The sequence below is a fragment of the Serinus canaria genome, chromosome 3, assembly GCF_022539315.1.
Source record: "Serinus canaria isolate serCan28SL12 chromosome 3, serCan2020, whole genome shotgun sequence".
In the NCBI taxonomy this organism is placed as follows: Eukaryota; Metazoa; Chordata; class Aves; order Passeriformes; family Fringillidae; genus Serinus; species Serinus canaria.
Genome location: NC_066316.1, coordinates 111,825,772 through 111,842,464, shown reverse-complemented (window position 1 = coordinate 111,842,464; position 16,693 = coordinate 111,825,772). Strand labels below are relative to the sequence as shown.

Genomic DNA, 16,693 nt, shown 5'->3' with positions numbered 1-16,693 from the left:
AGGGATGGGATTCCCAGGGATGGGATTCCCGGGGATGGGATTTACCGGGATGGGATTCCCAGGGATGGGATTCCCCGGGATGGGATTCCCAGGGATGGGATTCCCAGGGATGGGATTCCCAGGGATGGGATTCCCAGGGATGGGATTCCCAGGGATGGGATTCCCAGGGATGGGATTCCAGGATGGGATTCCCAGGGATGGGATTCCCGGGGATGGGATTCCCCGGGATGGGATTCCCAGGGATGGGATTTACCGGTTGATTTTCCGTTTCTGCAGGGATCGGAGCGTGGAATTCTCCAGGTCCAGCTGCCGGAGCACGTCCAGGTTGTATTCCAGCTTCACCTGGTTCAGGTGGTAAACGCCCTTCATCTGACGGAGCTTCCTCTCCAGGAGCTGGAATTCCGGCGGGAAAAGGGGAAATGGAAAGAAAAAACAACAAAAAAAAAAAAAAAAATCGCAAAGAATTCCGTGGAAATTCCATGGGGGATTAAAAAACCCACAGAGAATTCCGGGGGGGGGAAAAAAAAAAAACCACAAAGGATTCCATGAGGAAAAACCCACAAAGAATTCCATGGGGGAAAAATCTCACAAAGAATACCATGGAAATTCCATGGGGGGAAAAAACCCACAAAGAATTCCATGGGGGATTAAACCAACAAAGAATTCCATGGAAATTCCATGGGGTGAAATGCCCCGCAAAGAATTCCATGCGGAAAAAATCCCACAAAGAATTCCATGGAAATTCCACAGGGGAAAAACCCCACCAAGAATTCCATAGAAATTCCATTAGGAAAAACCCACAAAGAATTCCATGGGGATAAACTCCACAAAGAATTCCATGGGGAAAGAAACCCACAAAGAATTCCATGGAAATTCCATGGGGAAAAAAAAACCCACAAAGAATTCCCTGGAAATTCCATTAAGGAAAAAAACCCTACAAAGAATTCCATGGGGAAAAAAACCCACAAAGAATTCCATGGAAATTCCATGGGGGGGAAAAACCCACAAAGAATTCCATGGAAATTCCATGGGGAAAAAAACCTACAAAGAATTCCATGAAAATTCCATGAAGGAAAAAAAACCCCACAAAGAATTCCATGGGGAAAAACCCACAAAGAATTCCATGGAAATTCCATGGGGGAAAAAACCCACAAAGAATTCCATGGAAATTCCATGGGGAAAAAAACCCCACAAAGAATTCCATGGGGGGGGAAAACCCACAAAAGAATTCCATGGGGAAAAACCCCCAAAGAATTCCATGAAAATTCAATGGGGATAAAAACCACAAAGAATTCCAGGGAAATTCCATGGGGGGAAAAAAACCCACAAAAAATTCCATGGAAATTTCATGGAGGAAAAACCCCACAAAGAATTCCATGGAAATTCCATGGGGGGAAAAAACCCCACAAAGAATTCCATGGGGGATTAAACCCACAAAGAATTCCATGGGGAAAAAACCCATAAAGAATTCCCTGGAAATTCCATGGGGGGAAAAAACCCCACAAAGAATTCCATGGGGGGGGAAACCCACAAAGAATTCCATGGAAATTCCACGGGGGAAAAACCACACCAAGAATTCCATAGAAATTCCATGGGGGGAAAACCCCACAAAGAATTCCATGAGGAAAAACCCACAAAGAATTCCATGGAAATTCCATGGGGGGAAAAAACCCATAAAGAATTCCCTGGAAATTCCATGAAGGAAAAAAAACCCTACAAAGAATTCCATGGGGGAAAATACCCACAAAGAATTCCATGGAAATTCAATGGGGATAAAAACCACAAAGAATTCCATGGAAATTCCATGGGGAAAAAAACCCCACAAAGAATTCCATGGAAATTCCATGGGATTAAACCCACAAAGACAAGCCCAGGGAAACTTCCAGAAGGGTTTGGGATTCCCAGGAAAACAAAACAAAAAAAAAAGCTGGAATTCAATCCCAGCAGGGCCAAGAATTTTTTCCCCCTTTTCCAGAGGATGGAGGAAAGCCACGATCCAGGGATAAATTCCCAAAAAATCCCACAGAGTCACAAATCCAAAGGCAAATCCCAAACCACCCCCAGGGATGCCCTTCCCAATCCCAGCCTCTCCCAGTTTGGAATTCCCACCCTAAATCCCAGATTCCATTTTTGCTTCCAGGTTTTTTTTTTTTTTTTCTTTCCCCCTGCAGTGGGCACGGAGAATTCCCACTCCTCCTCCTTCCTTAGGGAATTCTGTGGGGTTTTTTTGGGATTAATACTGGGATATTTTACACCTGTTTGGGGATGGAAATATTCCCAAAATCCAGTGGAAAGCTTTCCCTGGAACAGCCTGAGAGGTTTCTCTGTTATTATCCCTGTTCCCAAGGCTGCTCCAAAAATCCGGGATAAGGCCGTGGAAAAAAAAGAGGGAAAATTCTCTCCGGAGCCTCCCCCGGCCACAGCTCAAGGTTGTTTTCCCAAGGTTTTCCTGTTTTTCCAACGGTCCCAGGGGATTCCCTGGGAATGCTGAGCTCCAGCACTGAGCTGTTTCCATCCCCACAACAACTGGGAGCATCCCACATTCCGAGTTATCGGGAACTGAGGATGTGGGAGAGGCTGGAGAGAGGCCAGGGAATGGCACGGAGCTGGGAGAGCTGGGAATGTGCGGCTGGATCAGGGAAGGATGCAGGGAATCCTTGGAGCCTTTTCCAGAGGGAAAGGAGAGCTGGGATTTGGGCAAGGGCTGGAGGGGCAGGAGCCAGGGAATGGCTTCCAGTGGGAAAGGGGAGCTTGGGAATGTGGGATCTTGGGAAGGGATTCCTGGCTGGGTTGGAATTCCCAGGGAATCCCTGGCAGTGTCCCAGGGTGGGTTTGGATCACCCTAGGATGGTGGGGGTTTCGGGGCTGGAATGGGATGGGATTTGAGGTCCCTTCCCACCCAAACCATTCCCGGATTCCCAGCGGTGATTCCGTGATCCGGGGCCGTTCCCGGTACCTGCACATCCTGTTCCAGCTGGGATTTCATGTTGTTGTAGATCTCCAAGCTGGAATCCTGCAGCTCGTTCAGCTGCTGCTCGAAATCCAGTGCCTTCTCCATCTGCTTCCGCAGGAATTCCAGCTGTGGGAACCAGGAGAACCTCATCCCACCTCATCCCACCTTGTCCAACCTCATCCAACCCCATCCCATCACATCCAATCTCCTCCAACCTCATCCCACCTCATCCCACCTTGTCAAACCTCATCCAACCCCATCCCACCTCATGCAACCTCATTCCACCTCATCCCACCACACCCAACCTCCTCCAACCTCATCCCACCTCATCCAGACTCCTCCAGCCTTATCCCACATCATCCAACCTCATCCAACCTCCTCCCACCTCCTCCAATCCCATCCAACCTCCTCCAACCCCATCCCACCTCATCCAGCCTCTTCCAACCTCATCCAATCCCATCCCACCTCCATCAACTTCATCCAACCCCATTCCACCTCATCCCACCTCCTCCAACCTCCTCCAACCTCATCCAACCTCCTCCAGACTCCTCCACCTTTATCCCACGTCATCCAACCTCATTCCATCTCATCCAGCCTCATCCCACCGCATCCAACCTCATCCCATATAATCCAACCTAATCCCAACCTCATCCCACCTCATCATCCAACCTCCTCCCATTACATCCAACCTCCTCCAACCTCATTCCAGCTCATCCAACCCCATCCAACCTCCTCCAACCTCATTCCAGCTCATCCAACCCCATCCAACATCATCCAACCTCGTCCCACCTCCTCCAACATCCCTCAGCCTCATCCCACCTCATCCCCGGTCACACAGGCTCATCCAACCTCATCCAACCCCATCCAACCTCCTCCAACCTCATCCCACCTCTTCCAACCTCATCCAACCTCATCCAAACCCATCCCACCCCATTCCACCTATCCAACCTCATCCAAACCCATCCCACCTCATCCAACACCATCCAAGCTCCTCCCACCACATCTAAGCCCATCCAACCCCATCCCACCACATCCAACCTCCTCCAACCTCATCCCACCTCATCCAACCTCATCCCACCTCATCCAACCTCATCCCACCTCCTCCAACCTCATTCCAGCTCCTCCAACCTCACCCAGCCTCATCCAACTCCATCCAACCTCCTCCAACCTCATTCCAGCCTCATCCAATCCCATCCAACATCATAAAACCCCATCCAAGCTCCTCCCACCACACCCACGCCGTTCCAACCTCATCCAACCTCCTCCCACCTCCTCCAACCTCATCTCAACTCTGTCCAACCTCAGCCAACCCCATCCCACCTCATCCAGCCTCTTCCAACCCCATCCCTCTTCATCCAACCTCATCCAGCCTCATCATCCAAGCTCCTCTCACCATATCCAACCCCATCCAACCCCTCCAACCTCCTCCAATCTCATCCCACCTCTTTCCACCTCACCTAACCTCATCCCACATCATCCAATGCCTTCCCAACTGCATCCAACCTCATCCCACCCCATCCCACCACATCCAATCCCATCCAACATCATCCAACCCCATCCAGCATCATCCAACCTCATCTAATCTCATCCAGCCTCATCCATCCTCATCATCCAACCCCATCCAACATCGTCCAACCTCCTCCAACCCCATCCCACCTCCTCCAACCCCATCCCACCTCATCCAACCTCATCCCACCTCTTTCCACCTCACCTAACCTCATCCCACATCATCCAACGCCATCCCAACATCCTCCAACCTCATCCCACCTCCTCCAACCTCATCCAACCTCCTCCAACCTTCCCCAACCTTATCCCACCATATCCAACCTCATTCCACCTCATCCAGCCTCATCCAACCTCATCCAATCACATCCATCCTCATCCAGCCTCATCATCCAACCCCATCCCACCACATCCAACCCCATCCCACCTCATCCAGTCTCTTCCAACCTCATCAACCCCATCCCCAACCTCATCCAACCCCATCCCACCTCATCCAGTCTCTTCCAACCCCATCCAAACTCATCCAACTCCATCCAACCTCCTCCAATCCCATCCCACCTCATCCAAAGTCCTCCAACCCCATCCAACCCCATCCCACCTCATCCAGCCTCTTCCAACCCCATCCAATCCTATCCAAACTCATCCAGCCTCATCCAACCCCAACCCACCTCATCCAAAGTCATCCAACCCCATACAACCTCATCCCACCCCATCCCACCTCCTCCATCCCCATCCCCTCCTGCTCCCACCCCAATCCCAATCCCAATCCCAATCCCAATCCCAATCCCAATCCCAATCCCAATCCCAATCCCAATCCCAATCCCAACACCCCCAGCCCCTTCGCGCTGCATTCCCGGCATTCCAAGCAGGACCCGGAGCGCGTCCAGGGAAGGGGAACGGATTGGGAACGGGGCTGGAGCTCCAGGAGCAGCTGAGAGAGCTGGGAAAAAAATGTCTCAGGCTCCAGAGGGTCCGGAATTCCCGGAAAAGTTGGAACCAGGTGGGATCGGCCTCCACTCCCACAGGAGAAGTGGGAAAGCGCCAGGGGAGGTTGAGCTGGATCTTGGGAACAATTCCCACCTGGAAGAGCCTCCCAGGGCAGGGTGGAGTCCCCATTCCCGGTGGGATTGAAATCCACGTGGATTTGGCAATTTTGGGAGTTGGGAATGATCGGAGTCAGTGATGCCAGAGGGTTTTTCCCACCCCTCAGCAATTCCCAAATTTCCCGCGGGATTCACCTCCTGCTCGTTGTGGGCCTGCATGGCCTCGTTCCACCTCCTCCGGTTGCTCACCAGCATCTCCCGCCGCTCCTCCTCGAACGTTTTCTGCGGGAAAAATTGGGAATTCCACACCGGAATCCCAGGGGAATGCGAACAACCGGGCAGCGACACTCCGGGATCGCTCCCAACACAATTCCTGACCCCTCCGGATTCCAACCTCTTCCACCCAAATTTCACCCTGAGGATGTTTTTCCCAGAAGATCCGGAGAACCAAAGCGGTTTTCCCGGTTGGTTTTCCCGGGAATTGGGTACCTCGATCTGCCGGAGGTGATGCCGGTAGGATTTGAGCATATTCCTGGTTTGTTCTTCCATCCTTTCCAGGAGCACCTGGATGGCGCCCGCCTGGTCCTTCAGGGCCTGCTCGTACTGCTCATCCCTGGCCTTCAGCTCCTGGAAAAAGGAGGGAAAAAGGGAGGCTGGAATCAGCGGGAATGGGGTGGGAATCCTCAGGGAAAGGGCAGGACGTGGAATGATCGAGGATTGGGTGGGAAGAGAACTAAGGATCATCCAACTCAAATCCCGTGATCCCAGGGTGATCCAAACCCACCCCTGGACACTGCCAGGGATTCTCTGGGAATTCCAGCCCAGCCAGGAATTCCTTCCCAAGATCCCACCATCCCAAGCTCCCCTTTCCCACTGGAAGCCATTCCCTGGCTCCTGCTCCTCCAGCCCTTGCCCAAATCCCAGCTCTCCTTTCCCTCTGGAAAAGGCTCCAAGGATTCCCTGATCCAGCTGCACATTCCCAGCTCTCCCAGCCTGGCTTTGCATCCAGCCCCATTCCAGATCCTCCTGGAGAAGGAATTTTGGGATCCAGGGGCTTCCCTGGGAACTGGGGACTCCAGGCAGCGTCTCCCTTCCCTTTTCCATCCCCAAATTCCATACAAATCCCTCGGGATGGATCCTGAGTGTCCTTGATCCCAGAATCCCGGGATGGTTTGGGATGGGATCCATGGACCTTCAATCCCATCCCAGGGACACTTCCCACCACCCCAGGCTGATCCAAACCCACCCTGGGACACTGCAAGGGATCCAGGGATTCCCTGGGAATTCCAGCCCAGCCAGGAATCCCTTCCCAAGATCCCACCATCCCAAGCTCCCCTTTCCCACTGGAAGCCATTCCCTGGCTCCTGCCCCTCCAGCTCTTTCCCAAATCCCAGCTCTCCAGGAGCCCCTGGAGGGATTCCCTGGACCCTTCCCTGCTCCAGCTGCACATTCCCAGCTCTCCCAGCCTGGATCCACGGGGAGCAGCTCCGAGAATTCCCAGCTACCTCCTGGAGCTCTCGGATGAGCTGGTTCTTCCCCGCCAGGAGCTGCTCGCACTCCTCCCGCTGCTGCTCCAGCAGCTCCCACAATTCCTGCGGGATCTTCACATCCCCCACCAGCCCCCACTTGGAGTTGATCTCCTCCAGCTTTTCCGTGCCGTGCCTGGCTTCCTCCTCCAGCCTTTCCAGCCTGAGGGAAGACAGGGAATCAGGGAGCTGGGATAGCCCTGGAATGGCTCCAGACCTGGGGTTCTTCCCTTCCCTACATCCCTTCCCTGAATCCTTTTCCTTCCCTAAATCCCTTCCCTGAATCCCTTCCCTGAATCCCTAAATTCCTTCCCTAATTCCCTTTCCTTCTCAAAACCACTTCCTTGATTCCTTTTCCTTTCCTGAATTCCTTTCCTTCCCTAAATCCCTTCCCAAGATCCCCTCCCTAAAATCCATTTCTTTCCCCAAATCTCTTCCCTTCCCTAAATCCCTTCCCTGAATTCCTTCCCTGAATCCCTTCCCTAAATCTCTTCCCTGAATCCCTTCCCAAGATCCCTTCCCTAAAATCCCGTTCTTTCCCTAAATCCCTTCCCTAAATCCCTTTCCTTCTCTAAACCCCTTCCCAAAACCCTTTCCCAAAATCCCTTCCCCAAATCCATTTCCTTCCCTAAATCCCCTCCCTGAATCCCTTTCCTAAATCCCTTCCCTGAATCCCTTCCATGAATTTCTTCCCTAAATCCCTCCCCTAGTTCCATTCCCTAAATCCTTTTCCTAAACCCCTTCCCTCAATCCCTTTCCTCCCCAAAATCCCTTCCCTAAAATTCCTTTCCTTCCCTGAATCCCTTCCCTAAAATCCTTTCCATAAATCCCTTCCATGAATTCCTTCCCCAAATCCCCTCCCTAAAATTCCTTTCCTTCCCAAAATCCCTTCCCCCAAATCCCTTCACTGAATTCCTACCCTGAATCCCTTCCCTAAATCTCTTCCCTGAATCCCTTCCCAACATCCCTCCCCTAAAATCCCTTTCTCGCCCTAAATCTCTTCCCCAAAATCCCTCCCTGATTCCATTTCCTCCCCGAATCCCTTCCCTAAGTCCCTTTCCTTCCCTAAATCCCTCCCTGAATCCCTTTCCTAAATCCATTCCCTAAATCCCTTCCTGAATCCTTCCCTTGCTCCATTCCCTAAATCCATTCCCTAAATTCTTCCCTAAAATCCCTTTCCTCCCCTAAATCCCTTCCATGAATTCCTTTCCTTCTCTAGATCCCTTCCCTAAAATCTTTTCCCTCAATCCCTTCCATGAATTCCTTCCCCAAATCCCTTCCCTAAAATTCTTTCCTGCCCAAAATCCCTTTCCCCCAAATCCCTTCCCTTCCCCAAATCCTATCCCTGAATCCCTTCCCTAAATCCCTTTCCTTCCCAAAACCCCTTCCCAAAATCCCTTCCCCAAATCCATTTCCTTCCCTAAATCCCCTCCCTGAACCCCTTTCCTAAATCCCTTTCCTGAATCCCTTCCATTAATTCCTTCCCTAAATCCCTCCCCTTGTTCCATTCCCTAAATCCTTTTCCTAAACCCCTTCCCTCAATCCCTTTCCTCCCCAAAATCCCTTCCCTAAAATTCCTTTCCTTCCCTGAATCCCTTCCCTAAAATCCTTTCCATAAATCCCTTCCATGAATTCCTTCCCCAAATCCCCTCCCTAAAATTCCTTTCCTTCCCAAAATCCCTTCCCCCAAATCCCTTCACTGAATTCCTACCCTGAATCCCTTCCCTAAATCTCTTCCCTGAATAACTTCCCTGAATCCCTTCCCAAGATCCCTCCCCTAAAATCCCTTTCTTTCCCTAAATCTCTTCCCCAAAATCCCTTCCCTGATTCCATTTCCTCCCCGAATCCCTTCCCTAAGTCCCTTTCCTTCCCTAAATCCCCTCCCTGAATCCCTTTCCTAAATCCATTCCCTAAATCCCTTCCATGAATTCCTTCCCTTGCTCCATTCCCTAAATCCATTCCCTAAATCTCTTCCCTAAAATCCCTTTCCTCCCCTAAATCCCTTCCATGAATTCCTTTCCTTCTCTAGATCCCTTCCCTAAAATCCTTTCCCTCAATCCCTTCCATGAATTCCTTCCCCAAATCCCTTCCCTAAAATTCTTTCCTGCCCAAAATCCCTTTCGCCCAAATCCCTTCCCTTCCCCAAATCCTATCCCTGAATCCCTTCCCTAAATCCCTTTCCTTCCCTAAACCCCTTCCCAAAACCCCTTCCCCAAATCCATTTCCTTCCCTAAATCCCCTCCCTGAATCCCTTTCCTAAATCCATTCCCTAAATCCCTTCCATGAATTCCTTCCCTAAATTCCTTCCCTTGTTCCATTCCTTAAATCCCTTCCCTAAATCCATTCCCTCAATCCCTCCCTTAGATCTCCTCCCTAAAATCCCTTCCCCAAAATTCCTTCCCTAAATCCCTTCCATGAATTCTTTCCCTAAATTCCTTCCCTGAATCCATTCCCTGAACTCCTTCCCTAAATCCCTTCTGTGAATTCCTTCCCTGAATCCATTTCGTTCCCTGAATCCCTTCCCCAAATCCCTTTCCTTCCCTAAATCCCCTCCAAATCCCTTTCCTAAATCCCTTTCCTAAATCCATTTCCCTAAATCCCTTCCCTAAATCCCTTCCATGAATTCCTTCCCTAAATTCCTTCCCTTGTTCCATTCCCTAAATCCCTTCCCTAAAATTCCTTTCCTTCCCTAAATCCCTTTCCCGAATCCCTTTCTTTCCCTGAATCCCTTCCCTGAATTCCGGGAGCATGGATTTGGTGCTTCCTGGAATTTCTGGGAATGGGGCTGAAGGAAAAGCAGGATGGGACCACCCAGGAACCATCCTGTGGGGGGCAGGGATCATGGAATGCCAGAGGCTGGAAAAGCTTTGGAAAATCCCAGCAGGAAAAAATTCCACTGCCCGAGCAGGATGGGCAGGCCCTTTCCTGGAATGTGCTGAGGAATTCCAAGCGGGAATTCCAGGATGGTTTGGGATGGGATTTGTGGACCTTCAATCCCATCCCATTCCATCCATCCCAGGGGGATCCAACCTTTCCTTGGACACTGCCAGGGATTCTCTGGGAATTCCAGCCCAGCCGGGAATTCCTTCCCAAGATCCCACATTCCCAAGCTCCCCTTTCCCACTGGAAGCCATTCCCTGGCTCCCTCCAGCCCTTGCCCAAATCCCAGCTCTCCTTTCCCTCTGGAAAAGGCTCCAAGGATTCCCTGCATCCTTCCCTGATCCAGCTGCACATTCCCAGCTCTCCCAGTCTGGCTTTGCATCCAGCCCCATCCTGATTTCTCCTGGAGAAGGAATTTTGGGATCCAGGGGCTTCCCTGGGAATTGGGGACTCCAGGCAGGGTCTCCCTTCCCTTTTCCATCCCCAAATCCCAGAAAAATCCCTCGGGATGGATCCTGAGTGTCCTTGATCCCAGAATCCCGGAATGGTTTGGGATGGGATCCATGGACCTTCAATCCCATCCCATTTCCACCATCCCAGGCTGATCCAACCTTTCCTTGGACACTCCCAGGGATTCTCTGGGAATTCCAGCCCAGCCAGGAATCCCTTCCCAAGATCCCACCATCCCCAGCTCCCCTTTCCCACTGGGAAGCCATTCCCCCTTTCCCATCCCTCCATCCCATTCCCAAACCCATCTCCAGCTCTCCAGGAATCCTCCGGAAACGTTTCCCTCAATCCACCTGGGCCAGGTGGGATTTGGGCCTGGAATTTTCCGTGGGAATCCGGTGGCATTCCCGAATCCCCGCTCACCTCCTCCGCTTCTGCTGCCCCTCCCTCTCCCGCCGCCGCGATTCCCGAAGGTCGGATTCCACCTGGACGTTGGTCAGGAGCTGCGTCCCATGGAAGAGCAGCTTGGCCAGGACCTGCTTGGGAAGGGACATCCCGGGAATTTGGGCTTGGAATGCACCGATCCCGGATCCTTCCCGTCCGTGGGCGGGTTGGGAATCCAGTTCCCAAAGGATCCCGGTCAAATCCCAATACCTAAAGGATTCCCAAAATCCCTTTCCTTCCCTGAATCCCATCCCAGAATCGCATCCAAGAACCCCATCCTGAAATCCCATCCAGGAATCCCATCCTGGAATCCCATCCAGGAATCCCATCACAGAATCCCATCCCAGGATCCCATCCCAGAATCCCATCCCAGAATCCCATCCTGAAATCCCATCCCGGAATTCCATCTTGGAATCCCATCCCATCCCAGAATCCCATCCCAGGAATCCCATCCTGAAATTCCATCCCAGAATCCCATCCCAGAATTCCATCCCATAATCCCATCCAGGAATCCCATCCCATCCCATCCCGGAATCCCATCCCAAAACTCATCCTATAATCCCATCCCAGAATTCCATCCCAGAATCCCATCCCGGAATCCCATCCCAGAATCCCATCCCGGAATCCCATCCCGGAATCCCATCCCGGAATCCCATCCCGGAATCCCATCCTGGAATCTCATCCCATAATCCCATCCCAGAATCCCTCCCGGAATCCCATCCAGGAATCCCATCCCAGAATCCCATCCCGGAATCCCATCCTGGAATCCCATCCAGGAATCCCATCCAGGAATCCCATCCCGGAATCCCATCTCAAATCCCATCCCAGAATCCCATCCCGGAATTCCATCCCGGAATCCCCATTTAAGGCTGGAAAATCCCATGGAATCCAACCATTCCCAGCACCACGGTTCCCGCTCAAATCCCAATCCCGGGAAGTTTCTCTCCTGGTTTTTGGCCCAAAAAGGAGGGAAACAAGGGATAAGGATGGATCCAAGATGGAAATTCCCATTGGATCCCAAATCCCACTCCTAAGGTGCTTTTCTCCCATTTTTTTGTCCCATCTCTCCCATTTTTTGGCCCAAAAAGGAGGGAAATAAGGGATAGGGATGGATCCAAGATGGAAATTCCCATTGGATCCCAAATCCCACTCCTAAAGTGTTTCTCCCATTTTTTTTGTCCCATCTCTCCCATTTTTTGGCCCAAAAAGAAGGGAAACAAGGGATAGGGATGGATCCAAGAGGAGATTCCCATTGGATTTCCAGGCCCAGATTCCCACTCTGGAGTTTCTCTCCCGGTTTTGGGTCCGTCCGGGAGGAAAAGCTGGGATCAGGAGGGATCCCGGAGGAGATTCCCGACCCTTCCTCACCCTCTCGGTCTCCTTGATCAGCCTCAGGCTCTTCCTCTCCTCTTCCTCCTCCTCCTCCTCCTGCTCCTGCTCCACCTTCGCTCCCAGCGCTTCCCTGGCGTCAACACCGGGAAAAGTTTAATGTTTATTAATTTTAATATTTATTATTAAATCATAACAAATAAATATTTATTATTATTATTAATTATATTAATAAAGATTATTAGTAATATGATTTAATATTAAGAATATTTAATAAGAATATTTAAGATAAAATATTTATAAATACTTATTGATATTTACTAATAAATAAGATTAAATAAATAAATGTTATTAATAATAAATATATTAATGAAGGTAAATATTATTAATATTGTTTAAATATTTAAGAATATTTAATAAGAATATTAAGAATAAATTATTTATAAATATGTATTAATATTTATTATTAAATAAAATAAATAGATGATTATTATTAAATAATAAATATATAATAAATATACAATTCTTATTAATATTATTTAAATATTTAAGAATATTTAATAAGAATATTTAAGAATAAAATATTCATAAATATTTTAATATATTATTAAATAATAACAAATAAATATTTGTTATTGTTAATAAATATATTAATAAATATAAAGATATATATTAATATTATTAAAATTATGAATATTTTATAAGAATATTTAAGAATAACATATTTATAAATATTTATTATTAAATAATAGTAAATAAATAACATATTAGTTAATAATAAATATATTCTAAAATATAAAGGTTATTATCCAATATTGTTTAAATATTAAGAATATTTAATTAAGAATATTTAAGAAGTAAAATATTCAGAAATTTTTAAATATTTATTATAAATAAGAGGAAAGAAATATTTATTCTTATTATAAATATAGTAATAAATATAAATATTATTATTAATATTGTTAAGGATTGAAGGAGATTTAATAAGAATATTTAAGAATAAAATATTCATAATTTAAAAATATGTATATTAAAATAATAATTAATAAATATTATATTATTAATATATATTAATAAATATAAAATATTAATTATATTGTTTTAAATATTTAAGATGATTTAATAAGAATATTTAAGATTAAAATAGTCATAATTTTAAAATATTTATTATTAAATAATAAAAAATATATTAATAAATATAAAATATATTATACTATTACTTAAATAGTTAAGAATATTTAATAGGAATATTTAAGAATAAAAATATTTATAAATATTTAAGAATATTTAATATAATAAATATTAAGAATATTATTAGAAACTGATACAGTAATATAAATTTAATTTAATTGATCTAAATTATTATATAGAAAAGAGTGGAATATCTGTATAATTATCATATTAAAATATGAATGTATATAATATATCATATCTATTTAGTTATTAGAAAATTTAATATATGTTATATAATATTTAATAATTTAATGAATTTTTGATTAATTAATTAATTATAATTAATTAATTTAATTAAAATTAATCCACCCCACCCTCTTCCCGATGCTGGTAAAGGGCCTGGATCCAATCCCAGGCGGTTCCTTGGGATCGGGAAAGGATTTGGGATGATCCCGGTGGGATTGATCCCATCAGTGGGATCGGGAAAGGGTTGGGGATGATCCCGGTGGGATTGATCCCATCAGTGGGATCGGGAAAGGGTTGGGGATGATCCCAGTGGGATTGATCCCATCAGTGGGATCGGGAAAGGGTTTGGGATGATCCCGGTGGGATTGATCCCATCTGTGGGATCGGGAAAGGGTTTGGGATGATCCCGGTGGGATTGATCCCATCTGTGGGAACGGGAAAGGGTTTGGGATGATCCCGGTGGGATTGATCCCATCTGTGGGATCGGGAAAGGGTTTGGGATGATCCCGGTGGGATTGATCCCATCTGTGGGAACAGGAAAGGGTTTGGGATGATCCCGGTGGGATTGATCCCATCTGCGGGATCGGGAAAGGATTTGGGATGATCCCGGTGGGATCGATCCCATCTGTGGGATCGGGAAAGGGTTGGGGATGATCCCGGTGGGATTGATCCCATCTGTGGGATCGGGAAAGGATTTGGGATGATCCCGGTGGGATCAATCCCAGGTGGGATCAGGAAAGGATTTGGGATGATCCTGGTGGGATCCTTCCAGTGGAATCAATCCCAGGTGGAATTGGGACAGGATTTGGGATCACCCCAGTGGGATCCTTCCAGTGGGATCAATTCCAGGTGGGATCAGGACAGGATTTGGGATGATCCCAGTGGGATCCTTCCAGTGGGATCAGTCCCAGGTGGAATTGGGACAGGATTTGGGATGATCCTGGTGGGATCCTCCCAGTGGGATCAATCCCAGGTGGCTCCTTGGGATCGGGACAGGATTTGGGATAATCCTAGGTAGGATCCTTCCCTGTCAGGAGATTCCAGTGGGATCAGTCCCAGGTGGTTTGGGAAAGGATTTGGGATCACCCCAGTGGGATCCTTCCAGTGGGATCAATCCCAGGTGGGATTAGGACAGGATTTGGGATGATCCTGGTGGGATCCTTCCAGGGGGATCAATCCAAGGTGGTTCCTTGGGATTGGGACAGGATTCGGGATGATCGCGGTGGGTTCCTTCCCACTTGGGATATTCCAGTGGGATCAATCCCAGATGGGATGGAGAAAGGATTTGGGATGATCCCAGTGGGATCCTTCCAGTGGGATCAGTCCCAGGTGATTCCTTGGAATTGGGACAGGATTTGGGATGATCCTGGTGGGATCCTTCCCACTTGGGATATTCCAGTGGGATCAATCCCAGGTGGGATCAGGAAAGGATTTGGGATAATCCCGGTGGGATCCTTCCAGTGGGATCAATCCCAGGTGGCTCTTTGGGATCGGGATGGATCCTGAGCCTTTGGGATTGGATTTGGGATGGATCCTGAGCTCTGGGATTGGGTTTGGGATGGATCCTGAACCTTAGGGAATGGATTTGGGATGGATCCTGAGCTCTGGGATTGGATTTGGGATGGATCCTGAGCTCTGGGATGGATCCTGAGCCTCGGGGATGGATTTGGGATGGATCCTGAGACTTTGGGATTGGGATGGATCCTGAGCCTGGGATGAATCCTGAGCCTGGGATTGGGATGGATCCTGAGCCTGGGATTGGGATCGGGATTGGGATGGATTCTGAGCCTTTGGGATTGGGATTGGGATGGATCCTGAGCCTTGGGATGAATCCTGAGCCTGGGATTGGGATGGATCCTGAGCCTTAGGGAATGGATTTGTGATGGATCCTGAGCTCTGGGATGGATCCTGAGCCCTCGGGGATGGATTTGGGCGGGATCCCAAGTCCCAGTCCCGGTTCCAAGCCCCGGTTCCGATTCTGAGCCCCGGTTTTGGGGTCGGCTCCTGATCTCCAGCCCAGTTTGGGGTGGGACCCCCCAGCACCACCCCCCCACTCTGGAAAACCGGGAACGGGGCCCGGTCCCCCCGTTCCTCACCGGCGCCGGACATCGACGCGGTTCCGGCGGGCGGCGATTCGCTGCTGGCGCTCCCAGTCCGCGCTGGACCCGGTACCGGCACCGGGATCGACACCGGGCTCGGTACCGGCATCGGCACCGGCATCGGCACCTGAATCGGGACCGCGACCGGCATCGGGAGCGGAATCGAGATCGGGATCGGGAACAGCACCGAGATCGGTACCGGGATCGGGAACAGCACCGAGATCGGGATCAGCACCGAGATCGGTACCGAGATCCGGATCAGCACCGGGATCAGCACCGGGATCGGTACCGGGATCGGGATCAGCACCGGGATCCGGCTGGGGATGGAGTTCAGGATCGAGTTCAGGTTCGGGCTCCGGCTCTCCGAGCTCCATGCCCGGGTCTGGGCCGGCCCCGTCCTCCCCCGGCTCCATGAGCACACCTGGACGCAGGTGCGCGCCCGTTACGGCGCATGCGCGGCTCGCGTTACCCCGGCAACGGTCGCTGCGCGGCTCTCACTGCGCATGCGCCAACCCTGAGCGTCCTTTGTTGCCTAGCAACGCGCGTGTCATCTCCGAGACGTTTCTGCGCATGCGCTGTGGCCTTTCCCGTTGCTTGGCAACGGCGGCAGCATCATGGCTCCCCCCTTTCCCAAATTTTCCAAATTTTCCCGGCGCGTTTCCGTGGGAAGGAGCTGGGAAAAGGCACCGGGAGAGCTCCTGCAGCTCCCTCCCGCCGGGAACCAGGAGATGGGGATGGGATTGGAATGAGGGAAGGGAATTCCCAGAGAATTCCCGGGAATGTCCGAGGAAAGGCTGGAGCACCCCCGGGATCGGGCTGGGAATGGGATGGGATTTTAAATCCATGGCAGCCATCCAAAGAATTCCGGGATTCTGGGATCCAGGACACTCAGGATCTATCCCGAGGGATTTTTATGGGATTTGGGGATGGAAAAGGGAAGGGAGACCCTGCCTGGAGTCCCCAATTCCCAGGGAAGCTCCTGGATCCCAAAATTCCTTCTCCAGGAGGAGTTGGGATGGGACTGGATGCAAAGCCAGGCTGGGAGAGCTG

At 49.4% G+C, this 16,693-nt stretch overlaps 1 protein-coding gene across 1 annotated transcript in view; it reads right to left on the bottom strand.

Annotated features, from left to right (window-relative positions):
• The window catches only part of DRC1 (dynein regulatory complex subunit 1), a 25,630-nt gene extending 9,371 nt beyond the window's left edge, over nt 1-16,259 (bottom strand). The window contains 9 exon segments of the mRNA XM_050971911.1: nt 254-393; nt 2,957-3,079; nt 5,695-5,781; nt 5,989-6,126; nt 7,005-7,188; nt 10,776-10,888; nt 12,165-12,258; nt 15,641-16,136; nt 16,226-16,259. Coding sequence (XP_050827868.1) covers nt 254-393; nt 2,957-3,079; nt 5,695-5,781; nt 5,989-6,126; nt 7,005-7,188; nt 10,776-10,888; nt 12,165-12,258; nt 15,641-16,136; nt 16,226-16,259 — 1,409 coding nt within the window.
• Nucleotides 16,260-16,693: the final 434 nt, after the last annotated feature.